At 54.0% G+C, this 13915-nt stretch overlaps 2 protein-coding genes and 1 pseudogene across 2 annotated transcripts; 1 reads left to right on the top strand and 2 right to left on the bottom strand.

The window, feature by feature from the left end:
• Positions 1-467: 467 nt before the first annotated feature.
• Positions 468-4763, top strand: SAPIO_CDS9416 (annotated as a pseudogene; the record flags this gene model as incomplete).
• An 855-nt stretch (positions 4764-5618) lies between these two features.
• On the bottom strand, positions 5619-7955 carry SAPIO_CDS9415 (Integral peroxisomal membrane peroxin; the record flags this gene model as incomplete). The annotated part of the gene is made up of 2 exons (XM_016790824.1): positions 5619-6383; positions 6483-7955. 2 exons carry the CDS (start codon positions 7953-7955, stop codon positions 5619-5621), a joined length of 2238 nt encoding a protein of 745 aa, XP_016639334.1.
• A 1809-nt stretch (positions 7956-9764) lies between these two features.
• Positions 9765-12885, bottom strand: SAPIO_CDS9414 (uncharacterized protein; the record flags this gene model as incomplete). Its single annotated transcript, XM_016790823.1, has 4 exons — positions 9765-11118; positions 11219-12150; positions 12227-12448; positions 12538-12885. The coding sequence occupies 4 exons, from the start codon at positions 12883-12885 to the stop codon at positions 9765-9767; spliced, it is 2856 nt and encodes a 951-aa protein (XP_016639333.1).
• Positions 12886-13915: the final 1030 nt, after the last annotated feature.

Below are 13915 nucleotides of genomic sequence, written 5' to 3'. Positions count from 1 at the left end.
TGGTATCGAGGCTTAAGCATTTCCACGGTAATGACAAACAATATCTCGATAATGCTACTCAGGACGAAAGCTGTGAATTTTTCCAGTTGCCTTTCCCCTTTTACTCTTTAGATAGGAGTAGTGTGTCCCGCCCGGAACCAGTGCCCCGGAACGAGCCCGGACGATCAGGTCCGGATGGTCGGGTCCTTGATGACCTTGGTTCCCAAGCCCGCGCGGCGATCCAAACCGAGTTTTCACAACGACAATCTCAGATGCATGCGTCATGTACGTCAGCAGTTACCCGGGATCGCCTATTAAAGAAGCTATTTTATTCCTGAATTTCCACCTCGAGCTTCTATCACCCATGTCTCCTCTCTCATTCCCTTCCCATCTAGCCTAGGACTCCGGGGTACTGTCCGTTGCACTTACTCTTCAAACCTGGCCATCTACTCCTTTTAGTCCCTCACTCTTTTCAGGGTGCATTGGTCATGCCTGCACAGTCCGACTCTAACTCCTCTGGGGAGGATACTCTCCGTGCCAAGAACCAGGATGAATCTGCCAACACGCTCGCCCGTGTGGCCACGGACTTACAAGCTCAAGGCATCCTGACACGAACCGGCGACACCCCCATAGACCCTCGATTAGACCCGACGAGCCCACAGTTCGATCATTACCGCTGGGCGCAAACTGCGCTTCAATCCCTTAATCAGGGTGAGATCACCCTCCAGCGCCAGGGCGTCGTCTTCTCCGATCTCTCCGTCACCGGCTCTGGCGCCGCCCTCCAATACCAGGAAACCGTCCTGTCCATCTTCACGCTACCCTTCCGTAAGCTCGCCGAGCTCACCCGCGGCAAGGACCGACTAACCGCCCGCCGACGCATCCTCGACAAAATCGACGGTCTCCTCCAAAGCGGCGAGTTGCTGCTCGTCCTCGGCCGTCCGGGAAGCGGCTGCACGACTTTCCTCAAGACGCTCTGCGGGCACTTTTCCGGCCTCAGACTTGAGCCCGAAAGTAACATCCACTACCAAGGAATCAGCATGGAGCAAATGACCAGACAGTATCGCGGCGACGTTGCTTACAACCAGGAAGTCGACGAGCACTTCCCCCATCTCACCGTCGGCGAGACGCTCGCCTTCGCCGCATCGGCCCGCGCGCCGAGCCAACGTCCTGGCGGCCTAACGCGATCCATTTACATCGACACCGTCGTCAAAGTTGTCCTGGCCGTCTTTGGCCTCGCGCATACCGTCGATACCAAAGTCGGCGACAGTTTTGTGCACGGCGTCAGCGGCGGCGAGCGAAAGCGCGTCAGTATTGCCGAGATGTTCCTCTCTCGTGCGCGCATCGGAGCGTGGGATAACAGTACCCGCGGCCTCGATGCGGCTTCTGCTCTTCAGTTCGTTCATGCTCTACGTCTGTCGGCTACGATGGGTAAATGCTGCCACGCTGTTGCTGCCTACCAGGCTTCGAGCTCCATGTACGAGTTGTTCGACAAGGTCATCGTCCTATACGAGGGTCGGGAAATTTTCTACGGACCTACTGACCGCGCCGTCGCGTACTTTCAAGAAATGGGTTGGCTTAAAGATCCTCAACAAATCGCCCCCAATTTCCTAACTTCGGTCACAAACCCCGGGGAGCGACAACCACGTCCCGGCATGGAGGAGAAGGTGCCGCGCACTGCGGCAGAGTTCTCGCAGTACTGGAGGGAAAGTGAGGACTACCGCCAGCTCATAGTAGAGATTGAGGACTACCGAAAGAAGTACCCTCTTGACGGCGAGGCACTTGCCCAGTTCCAAGAGACTCACACCAAGCAACAAGCCCGGTTCTCCCGACCAACAAGTCCCTATCTTCTCTCCAAGTCCATGCAGACCAGGCTGTGTCTAACAAGAGCGTATCAACGGATGCGCAACGACCTACCTACAACCTTGTCGACCGTCTTCGTGCAGGTTGCCCTGTCTCTAGTTATCGGATCCATGTTCTACAACTCGCCCAACACGAGTAACGCCTTTTTCCAAAAGGGCGCGGTGCTTTTCTTCGCCATCCTCATGAACGCCATCATCACCCTCAACGAGATTATGCTGCTATACTCCCACCGGCCCATCGTGGAGAAGCAGGCAAGATATGCCTTTGTCCACCCATTCACCGAAGCCCTTGCCAGCATTCTTATCGACCTACCCATCAAATTGGCTCGCTGTACCGTCTTCTGTATCATTCTCTATTTCCTGACAAATTTGCGTCGCGAGCCAGCTCAGTTCTTCGTCTTTTACCTCTTCGTGATCACCTCAATTCTGACCATGTCGGGCCTCTTCAGGACTGTGGCAGGGTTTACCAAGTCGATCGGCACAGCCATGGGCGTCGCCGGATTGACGGTCCTCTGCATTGTCGTATACACCGGTTTCGCCTTACCGCCGAAGTACATGCATCCGTGGTTTTCCTGGATCCGCTGGGTCAATCCCATCTACTACGCTTTCGAGGGCCTCGTCAGCAACGAATTCCACAGCCGTCAGTTCCAGTGTTCCGCATTCATCCCGCCCTACGGAACGGGCAACTCGGCCATCTGCGCCTCGGTAGGTGCACTCCCGGGCCAGAGGTTTATCGGGGGCGACGAGTTTATCAAGAACAACTACACTTATCGACACGCCCATCTATGGCGCAATTTCGGCATCCTGTTTGCCTTTATGATTTTCTTCCATTTGACGTACCTGCTGGCCGCCGAGTTTTACCATGTCGGGCATTCTAAGGCGGAGACCTTGGTGTTTCGTCCCGGACGCGCCCCTCGCTCCCTTCAAGAAACCGATGTTGAAAGCCATCCCGTCGAAGCTGATTTGAAAACGACCGCTGGCGATCGTTTGATAAATCTGCCAGAGCACAAGAGCGTTGTGATGTGGCGCGGGATCAGCTATGATATTCCCGTCAAGGGCGGAACGAAACGCCTTTTAGACGATGTCAGCGGCTGGGTCAAGCCGGGCACACTCACAGCTCTCATGGGAGTGTCCGGTGCGGGAAAGACGACGCTTCTTGACGTTATTGCCCAGAGGGCGTCCCTCGGAGTGGTAACCGGTGATATTTTAGTCAACGGTCGCCCCTTTACCGCCAGCTTCCCGAGACGCACCGGGTATGTCCAGCAGCAGGATCTCCATCTAGAGACAGCCACCGTCCGCGAGGCCCTCCAATTCAGCGCCATGCTCCGCCAAAGCCGGTCCACCCCGAAGGAGGAAAAGACGTCCTACGTGGAGGAAGTCATCCAGATTCTGGGCATGGAGGATTTCGCCGAAGCCGTCGTGGGTCGTCTAGGCGAGGGTCTCAACGCCGAGCAGAGAAAGCTGCTGAGCATCGGCGTCGAGCTCGCAGCCAAGCCCGACTTGCTGATCTTCCTCGACGAACCGACTAGCGGTCTGGACTCCCAGAGCTCGTGGACGATCTGTGCGCTGCTTCGAAAATTGGCTGACCAGGGCCAGGCTATCTTGGCTACTATCCATCAGCCGAGCGCTCTACTCTTCCAAACGTTCGACCGCTTGCTGTTTCTCGCCAAGGGAGGACGAACGGTGTATTTTGGAGATATCGGACCGCAGTCGAAGATTCTGTTAGATTATTTCGCTCGGTGCGGCGCCAGACCTTGCATGTCTGATGAGAATCCCGCCGAATACATCCTGGAAATGGTATCCGGAGACCAGGCAACGGATGTAGACTGGGTACACGAATGGAGAAGTAGCCCCGAGCAGAAAGAAGTACAAGCCGAGCTTGACCGACTTCAAAACGTTGCTGCCGCGCCCGCTCAAGACGACGCCGCATCGAAAGAATCGAGAGGGGACTTCGCCATGCCGCTCCGCAGCCAATTTTACCTCGTTTGCGTCCGGGCTTTCCAGCAGTACTACCGCCAACCCGATTACATCCTGACCAAATTCGTTCTCGGCATCGCCACCTGTTTATTCGTCGGCTTCTCCTTCTTCGACGCCGACACTTCCCAGCAAGGGTTCAACAATGCCATGTTCAGCATCTTCTTACCCTGCAGTATCTTCTCCACGCTCGTCAACCAGATCATACCCAAGTTCGTGGCCCAGCGAGCCCTCTACGAAGCTCGCGAGCGACCGTCGCGCGTGTATTCCTGGAAGGCCTTTATTTTCTCCCAGATCCTAGTCGAGATGCCCTGGCAGCTTCTCCTCGGAATATGCGCCTGGGCATCCGCCTTCTATCCCGTCTTCGGCACCAGCAACACCTCCGAATCCCAGGGCCTCGTCCTGCTCTTCCTCGTCCAATTCTATCTCTACGCCGCCACCATGGCCCAAATGGCCATCGCAGCCATCGAGAACGCCAGCGTCGCGGCTATGCTGGGCACGCTGATGTTCGGTCTCTCCTTCGTGTTCAGCGGCGTCCTCCAGCCTCCCGACGCGCTCCCTCGTTTCTGGATCTTCATGTATCGCGTCTCCCCGTTCTCCTACTACATCGCAGGGCTGTTGTCGGCGGCTCTGCATGATCGGGAGATCACCTGCTCGGACGTCGAGCTGAGTGTCCTGGATCCTCCCGCCGGTCTAACATGCGGCGAGTATTTTGCCAAATTTTTGACTGTGGCACCCGGGAGGTTGTACAACCCCAACGATACGGTCTCCTGCCAGTACTGCTCCATGTCTTCGGCTGATCAGTATCTCGCGATCCGCAACATCGATAACGGTCAGCGATGGCGCAATTATGGTATTTTCTGCTGTTATTCTATATTCAATGTCATCGCGACGGTTCTTTTGTATTATTTGTTCAGGGTGAAGGTTTGGAAGCTCCGCAAGTCGAATTAGATGGGGAAGTATCCAGCAAGCCCAACAATTTTTCTTTAATCTTACAAGCTAGATAGAAGCCAGAGTATTTATTGAAAGATACCAAACTTTTGATTAGAATTGGAAGTCTTAGCAAATAACCGTAGCTAGCAAAAGTCTAAGAAAGAACAAAGAAATAGACCCGTCGAAAAAAAATCGACAAAAAAGTGCGGTGAGTCGGGATTGAACCGACGACCTTCAGATAGACTGAACCGAAGTTTTAACCGAAGTTTTTCCTTCAGTCTGACGCTCTCCCAACTGAGCTATCCCCGCTTTGGATGATTTTTAACGGGTTATCGATGACTATCAACACCTGAGCATTCCCGCCAGAAATGAAGCGATGAACGCCGCGTCCATGAGTTTCCTCCCAGTTCGAAAAACGGCTTTTTTTTGCGGTCGGGTCAGGTGGTCTTTCAAATTAGGACCAGGTCGTATGTGTACCCGAATCCGGAAAAAGGGGGACTCGATGAAGGGAATACAGGTCGGCTCAAAAATATGAACAAGAAATCCCCCCTCCTCTCCAGATAATACGGGAACCCTAGAGAATATAAGACGGGCCCTCCTACGCCGATGCCTAATTTGTCGGTCATTCAAGCAGTCGACCCCCAAAGTACTGGTCGAATACACGCTTCACGACAGACATACCGTCTTGCCAAGGCCAACCGTCTTCACCCGGGAATAAGTAGTCCTTCGTACGCAGCAGAGCAGCGACACTCGTTTCCGTAAAATCATAACTCATAATTATATTCTATAAAGTATTGATACCCCATATTCTATACAATCTCATTCGTACACAAATCCCAGCCCGCCCCGTGGCTTATTACTTTGTACTCCCCTTCACTCAAGCGACATCCTTGCCTCGTCCCCGATGCCCCAAGACCCCTTCGAAAGCCCATGGTCCTGGTCTTGAATCGACATCGCCGCCGCCACCCCCAAGCCCGCCACCTCCACCTCGCTCCGCGCCTCGCTCGCGCCTCGGGACCTCTGGATCCGCTCCTTATCTGTATCCTGCGACCCGGGTGTCCCCGCCGGTACCGAGCCAGACGACGACCCCATCGTCGCTGACGACCGATCCGTAAGCTTCCGCCGAAGCGACGTCGGGCGGAAGAATGATCGGGACGATGTCGAGTGGAGGGACGAGCTATCGTAGCTGTCCTTTTCGTCGGCACGCTTGCCGTTGCCATTGCCGGCGATGGGCACACCGTTGGCATGGGTATTATTGTTGTTGTTCGAATAGACGGCGGTAGTATTGGCTTCGTAGTCGTCGCAGTCATCTGTAGCCCCGTCTGTTTCTTGAACAGGCGCTAGGGTGGAGATTGCCTTGCCAAAGCTACTCATAATGGGTGATTCCATCCTTTCTCCAATTGTGCTGTAAGCTTGTATCCTTGGAGGCGTTGTGACCAACGAGGCAGGCGGTCCATTGGAGGCTACCTTTGATTGTGCGGGAGCTTCGCTCTCCGCCGCAGTAGTCGCCACGCCAGAACTCTGCTCTTCCTCTTGCTCCTCGTCGTCACCTATCTCGACCAGTTCGGCATCGCGATACCACTTTCTTCGTCTCGTCCAGCGACCCCATCCATCTAATCCGCGTCGCCCATTTTGCCACTACGGATTGGTTGAGAGTACGTGTTAGCTTAGCTTATTATTCTTCGACCCGACAACTCCACAACCTCATCCACGTTCCCAGGGGTATGTACCACCTACCTTATTATCGTAATACACCCACCCATTATTTCCTTCGGGCCCATCATAATCCACCTCCTCCTTCCCATCATCTGGCACACCGTCCACCTTCCACTTGCTCCCGGACACCCACCGCCAGTGCATGTGACTCCCTTCCTCTGTCTCGGGTAGCTCGAAAGAGTCGCGCGCAGGCACGGGGTTGTTGTGCTCGTCGGTCCAGGCGCTGCGCTCGTAGGCAAACAGACTAGTCGTCCACCCGAGGCCAACCCACCGACGCTGGTTTTCGTAGATGATGAACGTAAACTTGACGCCAGCGTCCTTGCCCACGCCAGCGTCGCCGGGGCTGCCGTGCTTGTGGCCGTGGTGGTGCGACTGTTGGCGCAACGCCTTGGTCAGTTCCGACTCTCGCCGCTTCGTCAACGTCGACCTGGAGAGGTTGTTGTTGTCGGCAGCTTCCGACGCCGACGACGCCGCGGGAGCGAAGGAGACGGGCGTGGGTCGCATGGGACACTCAAAGGTGAGGCCCGTCAAGAGCGCAGCTACTTTCCTGATCATGGAGCTCCTCCACAACACCTCGCGCGCAACGCGCATAAACTTTGCGTGCCAGCTGAGGACGAGAGTGCCGAACACCAGCACCACGCGCCTCGTCGTGATAATCCTGAGGGGAGGTAGGGTAAGGGCAACCCAAAACGGCGTGCAAAAGAGGATACGGATAAACATTGTCGTGAGAGCAGGTCGCGTTGTAGCCGACGTGGGAGTGCGCTGAGTGCTGAGGAAATCCGTCATCTCAATCATGGGCTCCAGAAGCATGTTGCACCGGCTCGTAAACTCCTTTAGAGTTTCCACAATCTCGTCCAACGTCTTCTGGTGCCGCGTGTTTGTCACCTCCGAATTGCCTCTCCGATGGCCGGGCTTCGCAGCTCCGTTTGCCGCAGGCGGCTTTCCGCCATTCTTCTGGAGTCTCCCCGCGGCGGCAGCAGCCGCGGCGCCCGATACGCCCCTCGCAGACGAGTCCTTCTGCGCGGGCTCGCTCCACCCGCTCGTGCTCAACGGGCTAAAGCGACGCGCGTACATGCCGAGAATCAAAGCGGCAACGACGACAATGGGACCGGCCATGCGGATGACGACGTCGCCGTACAGCACGACAGCCCAGAACACGAGGAGCATGACAAAACTCTCCCACGGATCCCCCGTGGTCCATGTCAACAGCCCGGCAAACTTATTCAGGGGCAATAGGAACGGATGCGAGTAGGCGAGGGCTCGGGTAATCTGAGGAGGTGTCGCGAGGAGTAGGGGGGATTTCTGGTGGACGAGGATGGTGGAGCGGCGCTTGGAGGAGGATTTCGCCGAAGGATTCGAGGAGAGCGTGACGGGAGAGAAGGCGGCGTAGGTGGGAGGAGGGTTGATGAGAGGCGAGGTGATGTCGTCGGGGGTGGCAGGGGCGAAGCCGCCGTCGGCGTCGGGCCCGCCGCGAGGACGTTTGGGGGATGTCATTTGAACCAGCCACGGGGGCTCCTATTTGGACGACATCTAAATTAGTAATGCTGGAAAATAATATAGAATAATCGAAGATAGGCGTATGATGGGGGAAAAGATGAAATTTGAAGAAGACTGAAGAAAAACAGGGAGCGTTGGCGAGATTAACATTAACATTGAGAGGAGAGAGCGAGAGTAGGTTTAGGCCACGACCATGGGGAGAGGCTGATTGGAGGTCGCTGCCAGTGCAGGGAAGGTGACCAGCTCGACAATGACGTCGCGATTGGCCATGGAAGGAGCACTTTGACCGCCGTCGGCGCAGACGCTTAAAACGCTGACTGAACACGAAATCGGGCAGCACCATTATCGACCAGGACCGGCAGCACACACAAAGTTTCGTCTCGGAGCATGATTTTTCGGGAAAGGGAAAAACTCAAAACAAAAAGGAAGAGGAACTTACAAAGGCGGCCATTTATCGACTTCGTTTTAATCTCGATCGTAAAATTATCCGACTTTCCTTTCTCCGCCGTTTCAGCTAGGCGCTGTTCCTTCGACGGGGGTGGCTGGTCACAGGTGCAGCAGCATGACAGCGCTGAGCACTTGAGGGCATAAAAACCGAGGGAGTGTGCAGTGCAGTGCAGCGGAGTGCACAGCACAAAAAGCTCAGAAGCTCGAGGCAGGCCGGGGTGGTTTGATTGAATCGCCTGGTGGATTGAATCGTGTAGGTGCGTGCAAGTCTGAGCTAACGAGGTGGGGTGAAAATGGTCTCAGGAAGGGGAGGAACAGGGAAAGGCTAAGAATCGACTCAGGACTTGGGAAGATAAGTCTGTCCGTTGCAAGGCAATAAGATAACAAATAGCAGGATTTTTGTCTCTTCGTCTAGGAGAGGATTTTCGAGATGGGATGGAGGGTTAGAAAAAGAGGTGGCCAGGTTTGTTGGCGGAAGAATGACTTGATGGTTTAAACTTAGCGGTACTACATGCATCCCTCACTTCGACTGGCCTGGCAATGACATGTGTAAATGCCACTGATCCTCAGGTCCTGATCCGCTCTCTCTCAACTCTGTCTCGCCGCTGGGCATTCTGGGCAGCCACTGCCTTGAACCTGAGCACGTGAGGTGCCAAGATTCCCCCCTCCTCACCTTCACCAGGAAGGCGCTACTTCCGTTCTTCGTTATTGCGGGGAAGCACTGACCTCAGGCACTCGTATTAGTGTCGTATCGTTGGCGTATCATTGGCGACTAGCGCAGGATCAGAGGCTTTTCACTGTCTTTGTGCTTCCAGTGTACCAAGTACCTGGGTCTAGACTTGGTTGCACTCCCGAGGTGCCCCAGACTAGTCTCTAGAACTGGGTACCGCCTACCTGCAGCCCTGCAACGGCACCTCGACTCTTGACAATCACATGCAAATGCCGAGTCGAAGCTAGGAATGGGAAGTGTCTAGTGTAATGACAGTCCCAGCCAGCCCAGTTTGTCTTAACTCCATTCCCACTGCCATCTCGTTGATCATTCATCGAGACTGAGACAATCAAATCACTACATTTCAGGAACATCCCCTTCAAGAAAGAACTTCGATGAATTATTAATTGTAATTACTCCGTACTCGTCGGCCCATGTTCAGCCTTTGCAGACGAGACGAGACGCTCCCCGACGACGGAAGGCAAGCCCAAATTCCTATTGTAAACTAGCTTAATACGCCCCGTATAATATGATCCCAAGAACACCAATTATGGTACCACAGCCCGCAAACCCACGCCACAAGTAAAGATCCTAATAATAAATAAAAGAGACTCCAATCTTACCGATGCTTCCCATTACATAGAACATGGTCATGAATTGTCCTTCCCCCCACCATTGTCAGACCTCTCCCTCTTCTCCTTCGCCCAAGTCCAAAATTCCCGAGCAAGCCGAGAACTTGTCTTTCCCTCCTCCTCGTCCGCAAAAAAGAGCACACACTCCTTCTTCTCTCCAGCCTCCTCGAGTACGAAAGTAAGCCTCACGTATCCCGTCTCGCGATCGCGGATTCGATGCTGTGAGAGGATATGTCTGGGGTTGATTTCAATTTCGGTACCGCCCTTGAGAGCCCCGCGTGCCGTTCCCGTCGGCTCGTCAATGCGGAGAACCAATTTATTGTTATCCGCCCCTTTGGACCATGTAACGGTCCCGTCGCTGTACCTCACTAAGGGAAACGTCCCCGGTTGTTGCTCCGACCCCAGCGTCGCAGAGCATTTTGCCACAGCTCGAATGGGAGGCCGCGATATAGCAGCAGCCGGCTCCATGGAGGAAGTATCTCTCACGGGCTGAGTGGCTGGGAGAGTCATTGGCGAGGCTCGTCTACTCGCGCTTCTGGCGCCTGATGTTGCCAGAGCCTCTTGCTTATCCGAGTCACATTCCCGTGCCCGGGGCTCGGTTGGTACGTCCGGCTTGGGACTATTCTCTCGCTCTATTAAATGGTTGCCGGGCCCTTCGTCAGTCTCCTCGACTGTCCCTTCACCTACCAGTTCGTCTCCATCCTCGTCGAGGTGCTTAGCAGGTCTGTCATCTGGCAACGAGGGCGTCTCTCTAATGACCCTACGCCTGCTAGGTCGCTGCCTACTATTGAACCTACTAGTCGGGGCATCTGGGTCGCTGGAGTTCCCATCGGCGTCGTCAACAGGGCCTACGGGAACTGTGTTCTCATCGGCATCACGAACCGGCCCTTCATGAACTGTTTGGTTCATTTCCCCCAGTTCCGGGCTGCCGCGAAGGTAGCTGCCATTTGCATCCTTCGCACCCTTCTCAACCCCATCATCATCCTCATCTTTCTCCCCTCCCTCTACCTCCTTCCCCATGGCCCAATCGGATGCTCTATCATCCTCCTCCCCATCCCACCCCGCATCCACGTTAACTATCCGTAAAGACCTCCGCACGGCCCTCTGATCCCGGCTACTGCCGCTTCTCGTCCGGATGTTCGGGGTAATACCCGGCGACGGAGGAGAACTGTCCGTCACGGCACAGGGGCGAGGGCCACTCTCTCTGAACTGCTGATACGAGGAGAAGCCCCGGCATCTGGCATAGGCTTTGAGAGCGAGCTCCACTTGCTCGGGCTCGATGACGAATCGAGAATCCGCGGATCTATATATAGGATTCTCGGGGTCGAAGTGAGCCAAGTAAGCTGCTTCTATCCAACCCCCCGTGTTTTGACTGTATTGTTTTCATGAAGTTAGCTCAAGATCCCGATCTTGCTCTGTAAAACGTACAACGCCTTTTTGGAGAGAGATACGGATAGAGAAAGCCAACTTACGGAGTATCGAAAAACATAATGGGAAACTCCCGCGTAGCCTCCTGCGACTCCCCGTCGCGGTACCCCTCAACCCATCCCAGAATACGGGGGACCTTCCAGTCAATTTTGTAGCAGGGCGGGATCCTGGTCTTGTTTCGGTCCAGGAGGCCGAAGCCGTTGAGCCCGCCCCCGGTTTCTGGAAGCCCAGAGTTGGGCGAGCCGTCCCATCCAAGCACGAAGACCAAGTAAAAAACCTGGTCGGGAGGCCAGAAAGCATAGTAGATCCCCCCGTCTTCGGGTCTCGTAATCGGGCTCTCGGGAAGAATATCGCTTCGTTTTATTGAGGAAGATGATTTCTTACCCCGAACAGTAACACGATTGTTGTTGCTGTTGCTGCCTTCGGGGGTAAGTTTCTCATTCTTCTCGTCAGACTGATCCCGTTGGCCAATCGAGTTCTTCATGGTTCCGGCCTTGGAGCTGGTCCCGCACTCAACTGTGTTAAGAGGTTTGTATCCCTCCTTAATGGCCTTGTCCATTGCGCGGTTGTTCAGCTCCGCCAGCTTCTCATTGCAACCGACGACTTCCCATCCAAGGTGCTCAATAGAATTGCCATAAGACTTGTACAGCCCATGCAAGCTGGATGCCAAATGTGACGCAGCGCTTCGTAAGACGCCCCTTTCACCTGCAAAATGGACTTTATGCTCGGATGTCTCGCACTTGACAATGTACCACTTCTTCCGTCGCCCTTTTGCCGGGAATTGGACTATCGCATGCTTATATTCTGCCTCGCCGTTCTGGTACACCTCGTCAAACGTGATTTTGCGGAGCTCCTTGGGTGGATTTCCAGTCGCCGTGTTGTATCGTCCTTCGGCGCCGACACTGCCATGTCTTGCCTTTTTTCGAACGGGGGCAACTTCTATTGTGGATTCGTCTTGTAGGGGTCGTTTCCCAGACTGACACTCCGAGTAGAAATAGATTAGCAACGGCCGTTTTGGCTTAATAATGATGATGACGATGATTGATACGCACCAAGCGCTGCTCGGGAGGCAATATGCCTGCCTCAACGAGGGACCAACCCCGGCTTAGACTCGGAGCTGCAGAGGGCACAGAAGAACCGTCAACAGAGTCATTCGAAGCGGGGCCATTGCTCGGTCGTTCCCTAAGGCAGTCGCTTTCTACACCACGGAGGCTGATGCCAACGGGGCTGACTTCACCATCCCCAAAGAGAACCATGCTATCCTCGGGCGTGTTCTTAAATCAAGTCGATGTTAGCAAGATCCTCCCATTTACGGAAAATTTCTAGAAGTGCCCGAAACAAGAGTTAATCGAAGAAAACCTACCAAACCATCCGGCGGACCATCTGCCAGCCCATCCCTAATCTTCTTCAACTCCTCATGTAGGTCGTTCCGGTGCGCATCAATCTTCTCCCACGAACGTCTCTTGACCCAGCGGTACTCCGAGTCCTGGGGCATGAGCTTCATCCTAAGCAGTTCCGGGTCCCACCTCGGGTTCTCGAGCGCCTTGGCAAGAATCCGCCTGGTCTCGCGCTTGATTTTTTGTAGTTCGCCATCTCGAAGCTCTTCCTCGAGCTTGATCTTGGCTTCGCACTGGCGGATGAGATTCCGGACTCGGGATCCCAGGTCGTCCTCTTGCCGGATAGGAGTATCCTCGCTCCCGGTCGGGTCCATGGTGCGGGCTGCTGCCTTACTTTAAGTATAGGAGGGTGGATGCTGCTGTACGGAACCGGATAGAGGGCAAGAGTTCAGAAGACAAAGAAAACAATAGATCGAGTAAAGACCTCGAAAGGAGCAGGAAAGGAACCAAGAGTGGAAGACCTTGACGAAGACAAAATGCTGAAGTCCGGGTATGCTGGGACTCCTGCAGGGCGATGAGAGCAGCAAACGGGGAACTGATGGATGTGTTGGAGAAAAAAAAAAAAAAAAAAAAGATTTTTTGAACTGAGCAGAAGAACCAGCAAGGACAACTTGAGAAGAGAAGATTCAGACTGCGAAGGAGATGGATAAGGCTCGAGAGAAACCCAAAGAAGAAAGCGAGGGTTTGTAGAATCTACTCTGTGAGAGTATTTCTTGAGAGGGAAGGTACTCCCTTCCCATCTCAGTCGAGGATGGGTCGAGGATAAGTCTAGGATGCACCTGCCGTGCAGAAAGCAGGCATAATACTTATTTTCCGTTTGCAGGAGCGACCGAGATACAGAAACACCAACGAATATTGCCATTATTCAAATGTGCATGAATCCGTACATGAGGAGTACATGTTCTCCTCTCGCATGCAATACTGCTAATAGCAATACTGCTAATAGCAACCAAAGAGAACTGCATCATGGCCTCGAAGAGAGGTTGTTACAAGAAAAGACATCCTGAGAAGGTATCGAATTGGCTTACATGAAGGAGCTTGAGATGACAGTCCTTGTTCTCTTGATTCCGTTTGTATATACTAACACCAGAGTCAATAAGAGAAGTGATGGTCTCAAAAAGGGAATTGTTTGCTCTTTTCCCTTCCCAAAGCCAATCCCACCACGAGAATGCAGGCCTGCAAAGACGCCTGGGCCGATGAGGGCAAAATGAAATGCATATCACGACTTCTTTAGTCTTCTATTCGCTGCTCATTCAAGATTCATCCACCTTGCAAAACGACTTGGTCCTCTGAATACATCTCAACTACTATTTCCAACAATTACACAGAATGGGAATGTAGGCA

This window comes from Scedosporium apiospermum, assembly GCF_000732125.1.
Source record: "Scedosporium apiospermum strain IHEM 14462 chromosome Unknown SEQ_SAPIO_0143, whole genome shotgun sequence".
Taxonomy (NCBI): Eukaryota; Fungi; Ascomycota; class Sordariomycetes; order Microascales; family Microascaceae; genus Scedosporium; species Scedosporium apiospermum.
Note: the sequence above shows the minus strand (reverse complement) of the source record. Positions and strands in the feature narration are given on the sequence as shown.